At 38.8% G+C, this 14,939-nt stretch overlaps 1 protein-coding gene across 4 annotated transcripts in view; it reads right to left on the reverse strand.

The window, feature by feature from the left end:
• Positions 1 to 14,939, reverse strand: part of MAP3K7CL (MAP3K7 C-terminal like) — a 77,093-nt gene that overhangs the window by 10,800 nt on the left and 51,354 nt on the right. For 3 of the 4 annotated variants that reach the window (XM_074389395.1, XM_010338341.3, XM_074389393.1), the window contains one exon: positions 10,290 to 10,351. In XM_074389395.1, coding sequence (XP_074245496.1) covers positions 10,290 to 10,351 — 62 coding nt within the window. Of the gene's footprint in view, positions 1 to 10,289; positions 10,352 to 13,609; positions 14,689 to 14,939 lie in introns of those variants that run through there. The other variant, XM_074389394.1, reaches the window with a different exon arrangement.

Consider the following 14,939-nt stretch of genomic DNA (forward strand, 5'->3'; position numbering starts at 1 on the left):
AAAAATCTCATCTTGCAGAGTAGAGAAGAAAGGCTCTCTTCTGAGAAATGCCTCTGACCTAAAGAAAGATGCTGAGCCAGAGATAATGCTTGCAAGGATTAACAAACCTGTAAGAAAGGCCAGATCTCCCTCCCCCTTAAAAAAAAAAAAAAAAAAAAAAAAGCATCCTTGTAAGATTCATGTCTCTCTTTTTCTCCCATCCATGAAAGAAACAAAGGTCAGCAGGGCAAACTGTTCCGAAAACCCTACTTCTAGGAATTATTTTTAAAAAACTAGTTTTCCCCAAGTTTTTTACTCTAATTTCTTGTTTAGTAATGTGTGATTAAAAGTACTACTTTTAGGCCAGGTGGATCACTTGAGGCCAGGTGTTCGAGATCAGCCTGGCCAACATGATGAAACCCTGTCTCTACTAAAGACACAAAAATTAGCCAGGCATGGCTGCACACACCTGTAGTCCCAGCTACTTGGGAGGCTGAGGCAGAAGAATGGCTTGAACCCAGAAGGTGGAGGTTGCAGTAAGCCAAGATCATGCCACTGCACTCCAGCCTAGGTGACAGAGCAAGAGTCCATCTCAAAAAAAAAAAAATATATATATACACACACACACACACACACACACACACACACACACACACACTACTTTTAGCAATATACTAGTTGAGTTTTTTTAAATCACCCTTTTTAATTATTCATAGAAAAAAGTATATAAAATCTGAAAAATATCAGTTTATTAAGAAATGGACCCTTCAATCTTATCCTTTCTTAGCAATGGTATATATATATATATATATATATATATATATATATATATATACACTATGTGTCTGACAAGGTCATATTGTCACTAATTTTATATTAGGAAATTGAGAACTAAGGAATCTTTTACTATTTGTTCCTCTCATTGTATTCTTCAAGGACATAGATTTCTGTGGGTGTCATATTTAGTAATGCCTCCCAGGATGCAATAGAAATTCAATAAAGTTTACTGTCTGATTGATAGATAAGATGACCTTTCCTATTTATCATGAGGCCTCTGAGTAGAGATGCTTAAAGGAAATAAAATTCTAAATAGATTTTGATCAAATTTACCTTCACATGGAACATCTGTTATGTCTCAGTTCATGGAAAATTTAATGATAATCATATTAGGTAGCATCTTTCTCTACTGTCCTGTGAACACATTCAACGATAAACTCAGCCTGTTGGAACCATTATCCCTTTCTATACAGGATTAAATTGAAAAATAAAGCACGGTAGTACTACAATATAATTCGCCCCATGAGATAAAGCTGTTGCCAAAGGAATTCAGAGTTCCTGGCTTCTCCAGTCTGTGCCCCAGAAATTGCTACCCACTCATCAATTTTCACCTGTTACACTGGCAACTTACCAGGTATAACAGTAAGGAGAATGAAAGCAATTTATTCTGGGCACCATAGCCAAGCTGTTAAATCATCTGTGCCCTGTTAAAGGATTTGTCTCCTGGAAGGCCCTAAGACTCTACACATCATATTCTGTTCTTACAAACACCAGACAGACTATACTCAGTTGAAACAAGAACTCAGTACATGTAGGTACCTGAATCATGAATTCAGCACAGTTAACTACATGACAGCCAAAAAGTTCTAGAACTCTGAAGAAAGGATTCACAGCTTTAGGAGAACACAAAGAGCAGCCATGTAAAGGGAGATATGTCTTTTGCTGCTAGAATTTAAAAGCAAAACTGTAAAGGGAGATATGCCTTTTGCTGCTAGAATTTAAAAGCAAAAGTACACTAATAACTTTCTTGGGAAGAGAGAGGCCTTTCCTGGCTCACCCCAGCTTGCCACCTGTAATGTTTTTTACTAAGTGGGAAATGTCATCTGTTCTTTTTTTTATTATTGGCACCTCTTAATTGTGGGAAATTCAAAGATGTTATTTTCTACAGGCAGTGTGATTGTGCCATTAAGAGTACATGATGATAGGCAGTACTTATTTCAAGACATCCACATAGCTTTCAGCAGCATGATCGTGCTATCTATCTATAATAATATTTTCAATACTTCCCATCATAACAAAGGGACAATCAGAAAAGAATAAGTCCCAAATACTTCATATCCAGTTTTCAAGGAGTACAAAGATTCCAGGTGCCGTTTCGTCCTTTAGATCCTGAAAACTGAGACTTCAACTTGACATATAACTCAGCACCACATCAAATTCTCCCAGTTTGTATGGAACCATTAAAGAGCAATACAGATTTCTCTTTTTTAAGCAAAGAGGAAGGTTATATTGCATAACCCACAAAAACACTGTAAAATTCTCTCATTAGTTGCCAGAGGAAGAGGGAAATAAGGAGTTGTTTCATGGGTAGAGTTTCTATTTTGCAAGATGAAAAAGTTCTGGAGATTGCACAACAATGTAAGTATACTTAACACTACCAAACCGTGCACTTAGAAACGGTTAAGATGGTAAATTTTATCATATGCATTTTTTTTTTTTTTTTACCTTTCTGCTGTCTCTAGCCCATTTTCTAAGCAGTGCTACCAGAGTTCCCTGGGAGAGGCTCACTCCTTTTGAAACCAATCTTTCTCTCCTTCCCAAATAATTTCTGCCCAGAAAACTTCAAGTTTCTCACTCCTTTATCATCTCGAGCCCTTCACTGGTAACCCCAAACATTGTTGGCAAATCAAAGTGCCTTTGGGTCCGCAGAATCCACTGTTCTTAGAAGACAATTGACATCATTGGCCATTTACAGCAGCCCACAAAACTGATCAAAGAATTTGCTTAAATATATGTGGTTCTCGTCCCAGCAGGAATTCTGGTGAGTACAAGTACTAAGATATTCAGGTTTTATACCTAATATAAAAAGCGGCACTGTAGAACAATGTGTTGTATTGTTCTTTGTGGGACAGAATAACTCTCATTGCTTTGTGATAGAATGTGTGTAGGTCCTGACTGAAGGTGATCCTCTCTTACCTTACCTTTTTAAGGGTAATCCCTCAAAATAAGAGACAATAAATGGCCAACAGTATTAATCAAACATAAGCTTCTGCCTGAAGAAATCGCTTCCTAGAATTCAAGAATCAGGCTTCCAGTTTAAAAATGGAGTACCAGTACACTTAAGTAACATGACACGTAAAACACCGGCACTCATGAGTTAATTGGCTGTATATAGGTTTATGTAACACATGCTCAAATTAAAAGCTGAAAAATAACTTAAAAGAATACTTGTGGGTAACTAGATTTAAAAAAATCTGTTAGCTTCTTGGAATAAAAGTTAACACTATTTGAATTCTCATCGCTTGATTTTAACTATTCTTCTCAGAGAGATTTTCATTGTTATAAGCCCATGCTGGGAATGGATGTATGATAAATAAACTCTTAATGTTGATAGTCAATTTTTTTCAAATCAGGAGGAAAAAAATCCTTTATTTTCTCCATAATGATGCTACATCCTCCCATACGTTGGACACACTTATCCCACCTTCCTGCTTAAAGAATGAAATATTGCATTTCAAAGAAAAGGAATCCAACGAAAGTTGAGTTGAAAAACTGAAGATAAAGATACTGCTAATATACTAGAGCACAGATTCTGCGTGGTCACAGCAGCCACTTTCAGATGCACTCAATGCCATCGTATCTGGTCTACTATTCAACACAGCCAGTTCTAAGGAAGTGAAATTAAGACATTCTCCCAACAGTGCCTCAAGCCAACTTTGAAACACATGTCTCCAAGGCACAGATCGGGGCTTGGATGAGGTCACAGCCCAGGAGATAGACACTTCCTCCTCACCCCCTTTTCCTCCGTCTCTGCCTCCTCCCGCTGCAGCCGGAGGATGGAGCTTGCGAGGGCTTTATATTTCATGGCAGCGCAGCGTGAAGGAGCTGCTACTATCTCTGGTATCCGCCCCAATTATCAGGACCGATTTAACAAGATGAAATAAGAGAGAAACCGCAGGGTCCCGTTCCAAGAATGCCGGCTTGAGCCACACGGTGCTGTTCTGCTCTCTGCCTGAGCCGTCGGGTCATAGCAGGCTCCTCCCGAAGTGGATTCCACTCCCTGGAAAAGGCCCCATGGGGAAGGACCCAGCCAAACAACCCTCGGCTAGGAGCAAAGCCAGCTTAGGCTTTCCGTTTTCTACTTGGCTTCTGCATGTACTACTGGCCCCATCCTCTTCAAAAATGTAAGAATTTAATTTTCCTATCCACGCTTCCCACACAGGAGATATATTTAGGAAGCTAAACATTCTACACTCCCCAAGCAGTCTTTGTATTTATTCCTTGATTCTCAGGGTTACCTACTTTGGAGAAAGATGGGGGTGTCTGACTTAAATTTACATTACATTTCAATGTCTTAAAATTAGCAAGTATCGTTTGTTAAAACTGAGAGAAAAACACAGTCCATGCTGATTTCGATATTTAAAAACTCTATTATCTTAGAATTTTAAATAATTTAAGAACAGACGTTTATATAGTATCTATATTATAGTACAAGTTAAGCACCAGCGATTATACTACAGAACTTATACATCATATTACATTGGAGTAAAGGATATTTAAGTCATCTCTGTTGACATAAGCAATATCAAAAGGAGAAGGAATATAAGAATAGCAAACTTTTTGAACGAGCCATACCCAAGTGATGACTGAGCTTCTCAAAAACAAACAAACAAACAAAAAATTCAAGGCATTTTTGAAAAGCTCCAAAGTATCTATATATGTTTTCTGTGTGGACATAGCAGTCAAGGAAAAACTACAGTATAAGATACTTTGCAATGTGTGTATAAGAGAAAATGTCAGCTACATCTGGTGCTCTCTAGGAGAATATATCTTAACCACATTTCCAGATGGATGTTAAGGATAAGGTAGCAGAATCCTGGAATGTTAGATTTTCATTTTCTATCATTTTAATTTCTCAGATGTCAAGTGATATATTGATGCAAAACCTAAAAGAAGTTTCCGGAGAGGCTGCTCGGATAACGAGATATTATGGTACAAACTGTAGCTACGAAATTGTTTATTTGTGGAGGTGACATCAGTTTCTGGACTTATCAAACTCTTTAGTTCAGTGTGTACCACAGAGACACCTGTCACTGTCATCTAAGATAAGATGGGAGGACTTTATGAGGGATTGAAGCTATTGCTCAATTTTGTTTAAAAAAAAAAAGTCATATTGTTTTCGAAGCATCTTGGCTTAATGAAAAGAAGAGGGCATCAGAACTTCTATCCCCAATTGGAAAATCCAAGGAGATGCTTTTATTTCATTTTACATGAATAAAAATAAATTACCTACTTTTAAGTCTTTCATTCAATAAAGAATTTCACCAGAGAAGGAAATTTACATTACTTGAGCAATTATTTCTTCAAGGACTGTGCTAGATCTACTCATTACCATATTTAATTCCCACAACAACAATGTGAGATTGATATTGTCTCCACTTTGCAGTTGAGAAAAGTGAGCTTTTGAGAGAGTAAATAACATGCTGGAAATCACAAATTTAGCTGAGATCCAAATCCAGCCAACCCAATGCTAATGCCCATGCTTTGGTCATTGTCATTCTCATTAGGATGTTTATTACAATCCTAGTTACCATGCCCTCTACCAGACAATGAAACATATTTCTCATTCCAGAGCAGTTAAGACCACATACATTATAGCATAGTTTTGGATCATGTGTAAGTCAAAACATACTTAAGCAGTAAGACAGGCTTGGTCTTGACCCAAACCCTGGGACTATGAAAGGATTCCACTATCTTTTAGAACAGAGAGAGACAGATCAACCAGAAAGAAGCTAAGACCTGAAGAAAAGTAATGGCTGGGCACAGTGGCTCACACCTATAATCTCAGCATTTTGGTAGCCTGAGGAGGGCAGGTTCTTTGAGCCCAGGAGTTTGATATCGATCTGGGCAACATGGTAAAACCCCATCTCTGTAAAATATACAAAAATTAGCCAGGTGTGGTGGCATGCACCTGTGGTCCCAGCTACTCAAGCTGCTGGGGGTGAGAGTATCACCTGAGCCCAGGGAGTTCAAGGCTGCAGTGAGCCATGATCATGCCACTGCACTCCTGCCTGAGTGACAGAGCAAGACTTTGTCTAAAAAAAAATTAAAAAGAAAGAGAGTAGTGATTTTTCATTCATTCTTAGAAATGGACATAGAATTGGATCTCCTTTCTTCTAACTATATCATCTATACTAGCTCTGCTCAAATAGTGTCCCTGATGGACATGGGAAATTTAGAAACCTAGTCCCAAGAAAGGAATCTGCATAAATAGAATTGACCTTCCACCTACCCCTGGACAGAGGCTCAAGCCCCACAAATGAACATTATAAAGAGATGTTCATTTTAACACCTACCTTCCCCTGAGGTCTCTTGCTCAATATTTTGCATTAATAGAGACATCAACAGAAATGTTTGCCACTGCTATTCTTGCACAAGGCTTTTTTTGGCTTCTGCGAAAATAGAAGCACCATGAATTACATGCTCAAACATGTCCACATTCTTGGCAAAACAACAGAAAAATCCTGGGGGTCAAATTGGTGATAGAGTATCCACCAAATAGCTATTTTATAGCAGCATTTTATAAACTACCAAAGCATGTGTAATGGATGTCAGAAAGTCAGAACAGATTTTACAAGGTTATTCTATAACTACATTATGGCAACTGTGCAAACCAGCAACAAATAAAAAATTTCCACTTATCAAAGTAATTTAAGCAGCCTGTATGTTCCTTAAAAAGTGTAAGGGAAAGAGAGGAATAGTAAATGTATTTTGACCAAAATTTGGCCTCAAGTTTCTCATCTGTAAAGTGGAGACATAATAGCTTATTAATTATTACAAGGATCAAATGAGATCATATGTAGGAAAACAGCTCTTGCCTAATAGGTACTCAGTGTGCTTCGGTGGGATTTAAATTCAAGGTTTTGCAGAGAATGGGGCTGGTAATACCTGGCATCATTCATTTTTCACCAATAAAATGTTTAAGATTCTGATAGAGGTAATCAAGACTCAGTTCAAGCAAATAGTTGCAACCACAAGGCACTTCACATGCTTTTGAACTAAACTTTTACTCTTCCACAGTAGATTATGATAGTCGATAAAATTCCAAGAGCTATTACTGTGTGATGAAAGCACACAGGACTGACTATAAAGATGGCCTGCTCCGTGTAATAGATTGTTCCTTTTATATATAAAGCATTTTCATTGCTTTCAATATCGAGACTTCCTGCTACAGAAGGCTTAAATGTATATGCTTATGCTAAGCATAGAAATAAAAATCTGCTTTTAGATGCCATTTTCTGTTAGATTTCTCCTCCCAACCATCACTATCTTGCTCTTTAGTCACTCACGCCCTGGAGTACAGAATAAAGATAACAGGCAGCAGCTCTAGACAGAGGCAACCCTACCCAAATGCCTTGACAACTGGCAAATGTTTGCAACACTCACTCCCACGCTTCACTCAACAAACAAGCACTTACTGAAATGTGTTTAGTTGTATTGCTGGTAACATTCTCTCCATTCACAAAGAGATAAAGCAATACCATACTTTAAGAGAGTAAAAAAATTCAAAACCCCAAGCCAGAAACCACCCTCTCAACTGCCTAATTCATTAAAGATAGTTCAATGAAGATGAAATAGTTTCACTGGAGTAAAATAATTAAATAGACTTAATTTCTAATATATGTCAAGTGGAATTAAAGCTATAAAATTCAAATGGACCTGGCAATGCTTTAACAGAAAGATTATCTGGATAATTGCCAGAGCTACTGTTGAGTCTTATGGAGAATGATCCACGAGCCAGAAAATTTTGTTCCAATACAAAAAAGTAGAATTAATGATCCATAATTTGAGGAGTGAACAAGAACCTGAATATGCTTTTACTGTTTTATTTTCAAAATATGTTTACTCCTTATTTTCACCTGATTTCCATAATAGCTTTGACATGACCATAGAATAAAGAGGAAACAATGTGACTAGGGTAAAAAATAGCTATTGGGTTGGTGTAAAAGAAGTGAGTTTTAGCCATTACTTTCATTGATTGATTGATTGAGATAGTCTTGCTCTGTTGCCCAGGCTGGAGTGCAGTGGTATGATTTCAGCTCACTGCAACCCCTCCCTTCCGGATTCAAGTGATTCTCCTGCCTCAGCCTCCTGAGTAGCTCGGACTGAAGCCATGTGTCAAGACACCTCGCTAATTTTTGTATTTTTAGTAGATATAGGGTTTCACTATATTGACAAGGCTGGTCTTACCTGTCCGCCTCAGGCTCCCAAAGTGCTGGGATTACAGGTGTGAGCCACAGCACTTGGCCAATGGCACTACTTTCAATGGAATCCCAATTACACCAGCAGCAGCACATAGCCTTTCTGTGAGAACAGAACCTAAGCAAAAACCATCATTTGCAGTGTGAGCAGACCAGAAGGAAATGCAGGCTGGCCTAGCATTTTGGGAGGCCAAGGCAGGTGGATCACTTGAGGTCAGGAGTTTGAAACCAGTCTTGCCAACATGGTGAAACCCTGTCTCTACTAAAAGTACAAAAATTAGCCAAGCTTGGTGGCACACACCTGTAATCCCAGCTACTTAGGAGGCTGAGACAAGAGAATCACTTGAACCTGGGAGGTGGAGTTTGCAGTGAGCCAAGATCACACCATAGTATTCCAGCCTGGGTGACAGAGGGAGACTCTGTCAAAAGAAAAGGAAGGAAGGAAGGAGGGAAGGAAGGAAAAGAGGGAGGGAGGGAAGAAGGGAAGGAAGGAGAGAGAGAGAGAAGGAAAGGAAGGAAGGAAGAAGGAGAGAGAGAGAAAAAAAGAGAGAAAGGCAGGCAGAGGGAGAACTGAATTGTACTTCATGCTTTCATGCTGAAAAGAGGTATTGGTGGGGGTAGAGGAGGGAGAGACTATGGTTAGATATCAGAAACCAGGAGAGTTGGGTTGAAGACCCTGCATGGAGGATAGAAAAAGAAGGAGATACGATGGCTGATAGCTAGAGAGGAATGTTTAGGGGATGACAGAGCTCTTTTGACAGCTGTATGGTGATTAGGGTAACCCTCCAACCCCCTATACAATTTTCAGTAATACCTACATAATTGATAGTGCTTTGTTGAGCAGCTTTCTGTTGGAAAGCTAAGAAATGCCCTGGACTGCTATAAAGGTGAGAATGAAGACTACTCCAAGCGGCAGGTCACACCTAAGCCACTCTCAGTTGGTTTTTAGAGACCATCCTGGCAGTAGAACACCAGCTCTTCAAAGCGGACCTGGTTGCTCCCAGGTTTTTAACACAGTGCACTGCACACTGAGGTAAGAACAGAAGCAAACAAAAGGGAACACTATCTTGGGTTGTAGAAGGGCTCATTCTTGGTTCTTCCACCTCTGTTGAGGGCTGTCCAGGAATAACAATCCCAAACTCAAAAGACCTTAGGACACAAGGCATACCCACAAATGGGAGAAGCTGCTGTGTATATGACAGTAGGGTATGTCGCGGCCTATTGGGAACTGGAGGTTACAAACTCCTCCTAAAGACTTTCAAAATCAATATATCAGAGAAAAAGAAGTGGTGGCCAAGCAAAATGTGTGTGTAAAGGATTTGAGACCCCTAATTAGACTTGTCTAAATGTGACTACAAAGTTAAGTATTCAAGTGAATGGCTGGTCCAAGGTCAGTATCCAGGTATTTTACACAGAACCTCTTCTGAAAGCCATTTTTGCCTGGAATCACCGTGGATAATCTGAAGAAAATTAAAATGTCGTAAGTGAGCCCCTTTCAAATAGTTCTGGTGTATTAAAATATCTTTAGACAGATCATTTAGAAACTACGTTTATAAAATAATTTTTCATGGGTCCAACAAGACAGTTTTCAGAAGGTTTAACTTAATTATATTCCATTAAAAGTTGTCAGAGAACTGGGGAAAGGGCAGGGAATACAGAAAGGAAGGTTATTCCAAAGTCTTGGCAAACATAGTAAGTTTTCTTTATGGAGTTTATCACTAAATCACTAACTCCAAACACAGCCAAAATTGCAATGGTCTGGTGACAGCCATACCAAAGAAGAGCAGGGACTTGTTCTTTGCCCAGGCTCCAGAACTCCTTAAAAATAGGAGCCAGTTTACACTATAAGCACTCAATGTCCTCGTGCCATAGCCAAATATTCCATGAGGGCTTCAGCCTGACTTTGGAGCTCTAGAAATGGAATCCTTGATGACTTCAAAGCCCCACATTCTGTGCCCAAGTCAGTCCCCCCAGTCAAGCCACTCTCCACCCAACTCGCTACACTTTATGATACTGAGGAGGAAAGAAGAGAGACTTTAGAAAAATCCTTACCTGTAGCTGCTGGTCTAATTCTGGAAAGACCAAAGGAATGGCGTCTTCAGGGGGTGTATCATCTAAAACATGAAAATAAAATGATTCTTCACTATAGAGCTCTTCCTCGTATGACAGGTGCCCTGCTGAAACTGTCCTTGGACTCCCCCATAGTTAGACCATCAGTATCTACTGTGTCAGTCATTTTCATCACTTCAGTTGGGGACAGACAGAATGTAAAGGACAATTTTGCTTGTTTTCTGTACACACAGATGCATGGAGAGCTTAGTTAGCCTGAACAAAATTTTGCAAGCAAATATCAGAATCCTCAAATGTCCAGGCTGGTAGCTCTCCAATTAAGAAGGACTGCTTGTCTTTCAGTACTCCTGCATTGGCCAAAACCAAAAAATATGATATGCAAGAAGATGCCTTAACAAGGTGCTAATGAGGTGGCCAGAAGGACCTCAATGGGACAGAAGAACATGTTAGTGAAAAGTAGAGGCATTCGTTCTGCTCTGAGGGACTCCACGTGCTGCAAGCTGTGATGGTAATGCTGTCTGCTCCTACCACAAGCCACACTAACAGGCAGTTAACCAGAAACTCGTTCTGGGTTACAGAGAGAAACAGGCAGCAACCCAAAGGGGGCGTTTCTTTCCAATACACCAGGCATCACTCCTACCCTGCAGCAGAATTCACAGCTTTGTTAGGGAGCGCCAGAGCCCAGAGTCCAGAAAGACCTCCTAACATGTGCTTACATTGACTGGTTGGCAATAGGCAGCTGTTGCTGGATCAAAAGATTCAGTTCTAAGAAGCATTTGAGGAAACCTGGTCAAAATATGGGTCAAAATATCCAAGCCACCCCCAAATCTCTTCAAGAACATAGTGCTGACCCAGCCTCGGTGCTAGAAAGCAGAACCTCCATTATCTCCAGGTACTCTCTGGCTCTAAGGATCCAGTGGCCACTCATTTCCAATCCCTACCCCGGCACATATACAGTACCCATATACATACAGTACAGATACATATACAGTATACATATACATACAGTACATATATAGTATACATACATACATATAATATACATATATAATAGAGATACAGTACAGATACATATACAGTATACATATACATGTACAGTACCCATAAACATGTATATATAATAGAGATACAGCAGAGATACATATACAGTACACATATACATACACATACAGTACACAATACAACATACACACATATAATACACATATACATGGCCGGGCGCGGTGGCTCAAGCCTATAATCCCAGCACTTTGGGAGGCCAAGGCGGGTGGATCACGAGGTCGAGAGATCGAGACCATCCTGGTCAACATGGTGAAACCCCGTCTCTACTAAAAATACAAAAAATTAGCTGGGCATGGTGGCACGTGCCTGTAATCCCAGCTACTCAGGAGGCTGAGGCAGGAGAATTGCCTGAACCCAGGAGGCGGAGGTTGCGGTGAGCCGAGATCATGCCATTGCACTCCAGCCTGGGTAACAAGAGTGAAACTCTGTCTCAAAAAAAAAAAAAAAAAAAAAAATACACATATACATATATATAGTACAGATACAGTACAGATATATATACAGTACATATATAGTTACAGTACATACACAATACATATACAGTACACATGCACATATATACAGTATAGTACATATAAATATGCAGTGCATATATTCATACAGTACATATATACAATTCACATATATATACAGTACAAATACAGTGCATATACTACATATATAGTATACATATACATATAGTACTCATACCTATACAGTACATAGATAGTACATATACATTGACATATATACATATGCAGTGCACATACCTATATACAATATACATACATATACATATATAGTACATACATATACAGTATGTATGCAAAATATAAGGCAAAAAATAATTTAAAAATCAAAGCTATTATAAAGTATAATAAAGCAAGAAAATACAGTTTTTATGTTTTCGTAGTCATCACCAAATTTCTTGATGAAAACAGGTTGATGTTCTTTTTGAACTAGAGGAAGTGATATGTAGAAATAAGTATCTTCTCCCAATGCACTGATGTACAGGCCAGAATAAAATGCAGCACACAAGGCATTTCTGGCATCTAAGGCATTAAAGGCACTGAAGATAACACAAGAAAGATAATTTAAACCAGCATGGTATTCACTTTGACCAAACCCCTCAAGGGTCATATCACTTAATAGTCTCTGGTATATTTTAGACAAGTGTAGTGTAACAGTACTTCCGTTTAAAAGTGGTTAAAATAATGACAATGCATCATCAAATTTGAATCTGTTTTGTACTGCACCTATGCTAGACAATGGTTGTCCACAGATTCACTGCTACCACTTAACTTTGGCTCACAGAAAAAGTAGAAACTGAGAAATTTCCGATCCTCTTACTGCAGGTTAGAGGACAGCTCTCAGAGGAACTGAGATTCAATACTCAGGCCCTTTGAATGTTCTCTTCCTACTTAGACTAGAAGTAACAAATTCTGTCAATTACTGTGCCTTGTTAAATCCACCCCTACATTTGCAAAGAACTGGACAAAAGGCAGAAATAATGCACTTGTCACCACTGACCCTTTAGAGGTAGGCTTCATTATAAAACCTTTGCTTTGTGAAACTGATTTTGGTCCTAAGTGCATTCACGTTCACTGCAGTACAAGTTTAATAACCTAGATATCACAATCATTTTAGCTCATTGAGTCCAAGAACAAAATCATTTGGCAAAGATAAATGGGAACATATTATACTAGTGCATCCCAACCCTAATAATCACAGACAAGCAGGCACTTGCTGGAAGGAGACACCACTTCTGTAAAGTACAAGAGCAGCTAAAACACTCTAGAATTCTAGAAGACACCCAGGAATGAACCTTAAGGCTTCCTGAGACTTAATCTGCCTTGCCCACTATGAAGTCACACTCCTTCCTGCTTAATTATAAAAAAGAAAAAAAAAGTTATCCATTTACTTTACTACAGTAATGTAAATAGTAAACATCTGGTATCAACAGACTTAATGAGGCTCGTTGTGGAAATCTATGTCCTTATTTATAATCACACCATGTCTAGTCACCCATATGTGACCATACTGATAATTTTACAGATAAATAAAGTAGCTTCAGATTGGACTCTTTGAGTTGAAATAAAAGTCTAATTATTTAACATAGAAATCAACATACAATGGATGTTTTAGAGAGTCGAACAAAATAAAATGTCAGATTTTTGTTGAAGAATGGATCAAGCTGGATTAACCCAAGCAGGAAATAGCAGCGGAAACAAGAAAACCAAAGACAGATGTACGAAGCCTACCAAGTCTGAAAGCCAGGCCTGTATTTCACCACTTGATGCCATCTGGTTTAGCTGGCATCCCTACCAGCCAGAAATTTCAGGGTTTGCGAAGCTGCTTACAAAGCTGCCCCAAGTTGATGTGTGGTGTGTTTACTTTTAAACAGTGGCTGCCTTCTTTGACTGGTTTTAAAAATAGGCAAATATTCTAAAAGCAGGATGATGAATCACTGGATTGGGCCAAAAGGAAAGAAGGAAAATGACTCAGGCAGACTAGTAGCACAGCTGTTCCAAAAACATTTGGCTGAATCGTTGTAAAGCATTTTGACAGTGATACTGGATCAGAGTTCCTGACAGCAGTTAAGTTTGTTTTGACAATTCCAGAAGCTCAAAGTAGACTGTACAGTAGCTGTACAAGAGACCCTCTAGCAAACTTAACTTTTTCCAGAAAAAAAAAAAGTTGCTAGATATGTTTATAATGGGACAAAATCACAGTGCAAGTATATTTTTATTAAAATCTATTTACCAAATATTTATTGGATGCTTAGTATGTACAAGGCTGGGACTGAGACTCATGCAAATTGGCAAATCACTTTATCATATTTTTTTAATGCATTAAGGAAGTAATTTGAAGGCTTCCTCTTCAAAATGGCACTGTAGACTTACCAGAACAAGCAAAATGTATCCTAAGAAAATTTTTCAATGATGAAATATAAAGGAAAGAAGAGGAAATTTTTTTATATAAACAGATGTTCACTGCCTGTTTGGCAAATACAACGTGACTAAGACAATGTCATTAAGATAGAACTTTCTTATTGGTATCCCAACCATTGTGATGTACCACAGTACATTTGATGATGGGCTCTTTTCAACATCTATTGAGGAGCTGTCGGGTTGGTTTCATGATTATTTTGTTTGTAGATTCTCTTCAATTGTCTTCTCTGTGTTTCTCCATAACTTGAATAAATAGGAGACATTGGGTCTGTAATCCAAATCCTCCCTGTTATTTAGCAATAAGAGCTAGCAATCAGTTAGCTGAGAATATTGAAGCTGGAAAGGACTAGGCAACCATCTGGTCCAATTCCCTCAGAGTAGAGCTAAAGATGAGGACCCCAAAAAGGGAAAGAAGCCACCGTGGCCATGTAAGACTAAAGTGTGTCCCCCAGCCCTGGGCTCTTTCCACCATACCACTCTGCTCTTCTTCACTTACTAGTAAATAGGTTCTCAGACTCATATTTCATGAACCAGTAAAATTTTTCCTAAAATATTCTGACTGGGTGCAGTGGCAAATATTTGTAATCCTAGCACTTTGGGAGACCAAGGCAGGAGAATCACTTGAAGTCAAGAGTTTGAG

The sequence above is a fragment of the Saimiri boliviensis genome, chromosome 18 (assembly GCF_048565385.1).
Source record: "Saimiri boliviensis isolate mSaiBol1 chromosome 18, mSaiBol1.pri, whole genome shotgun sequence".
NCBI classification, from domain to species: domain Eukaryota; kingdom Metazoa; phylum Chordata; class Mammalia; order Primates; family Cebidae; genus Saimiri; species Saimiri boliviensis.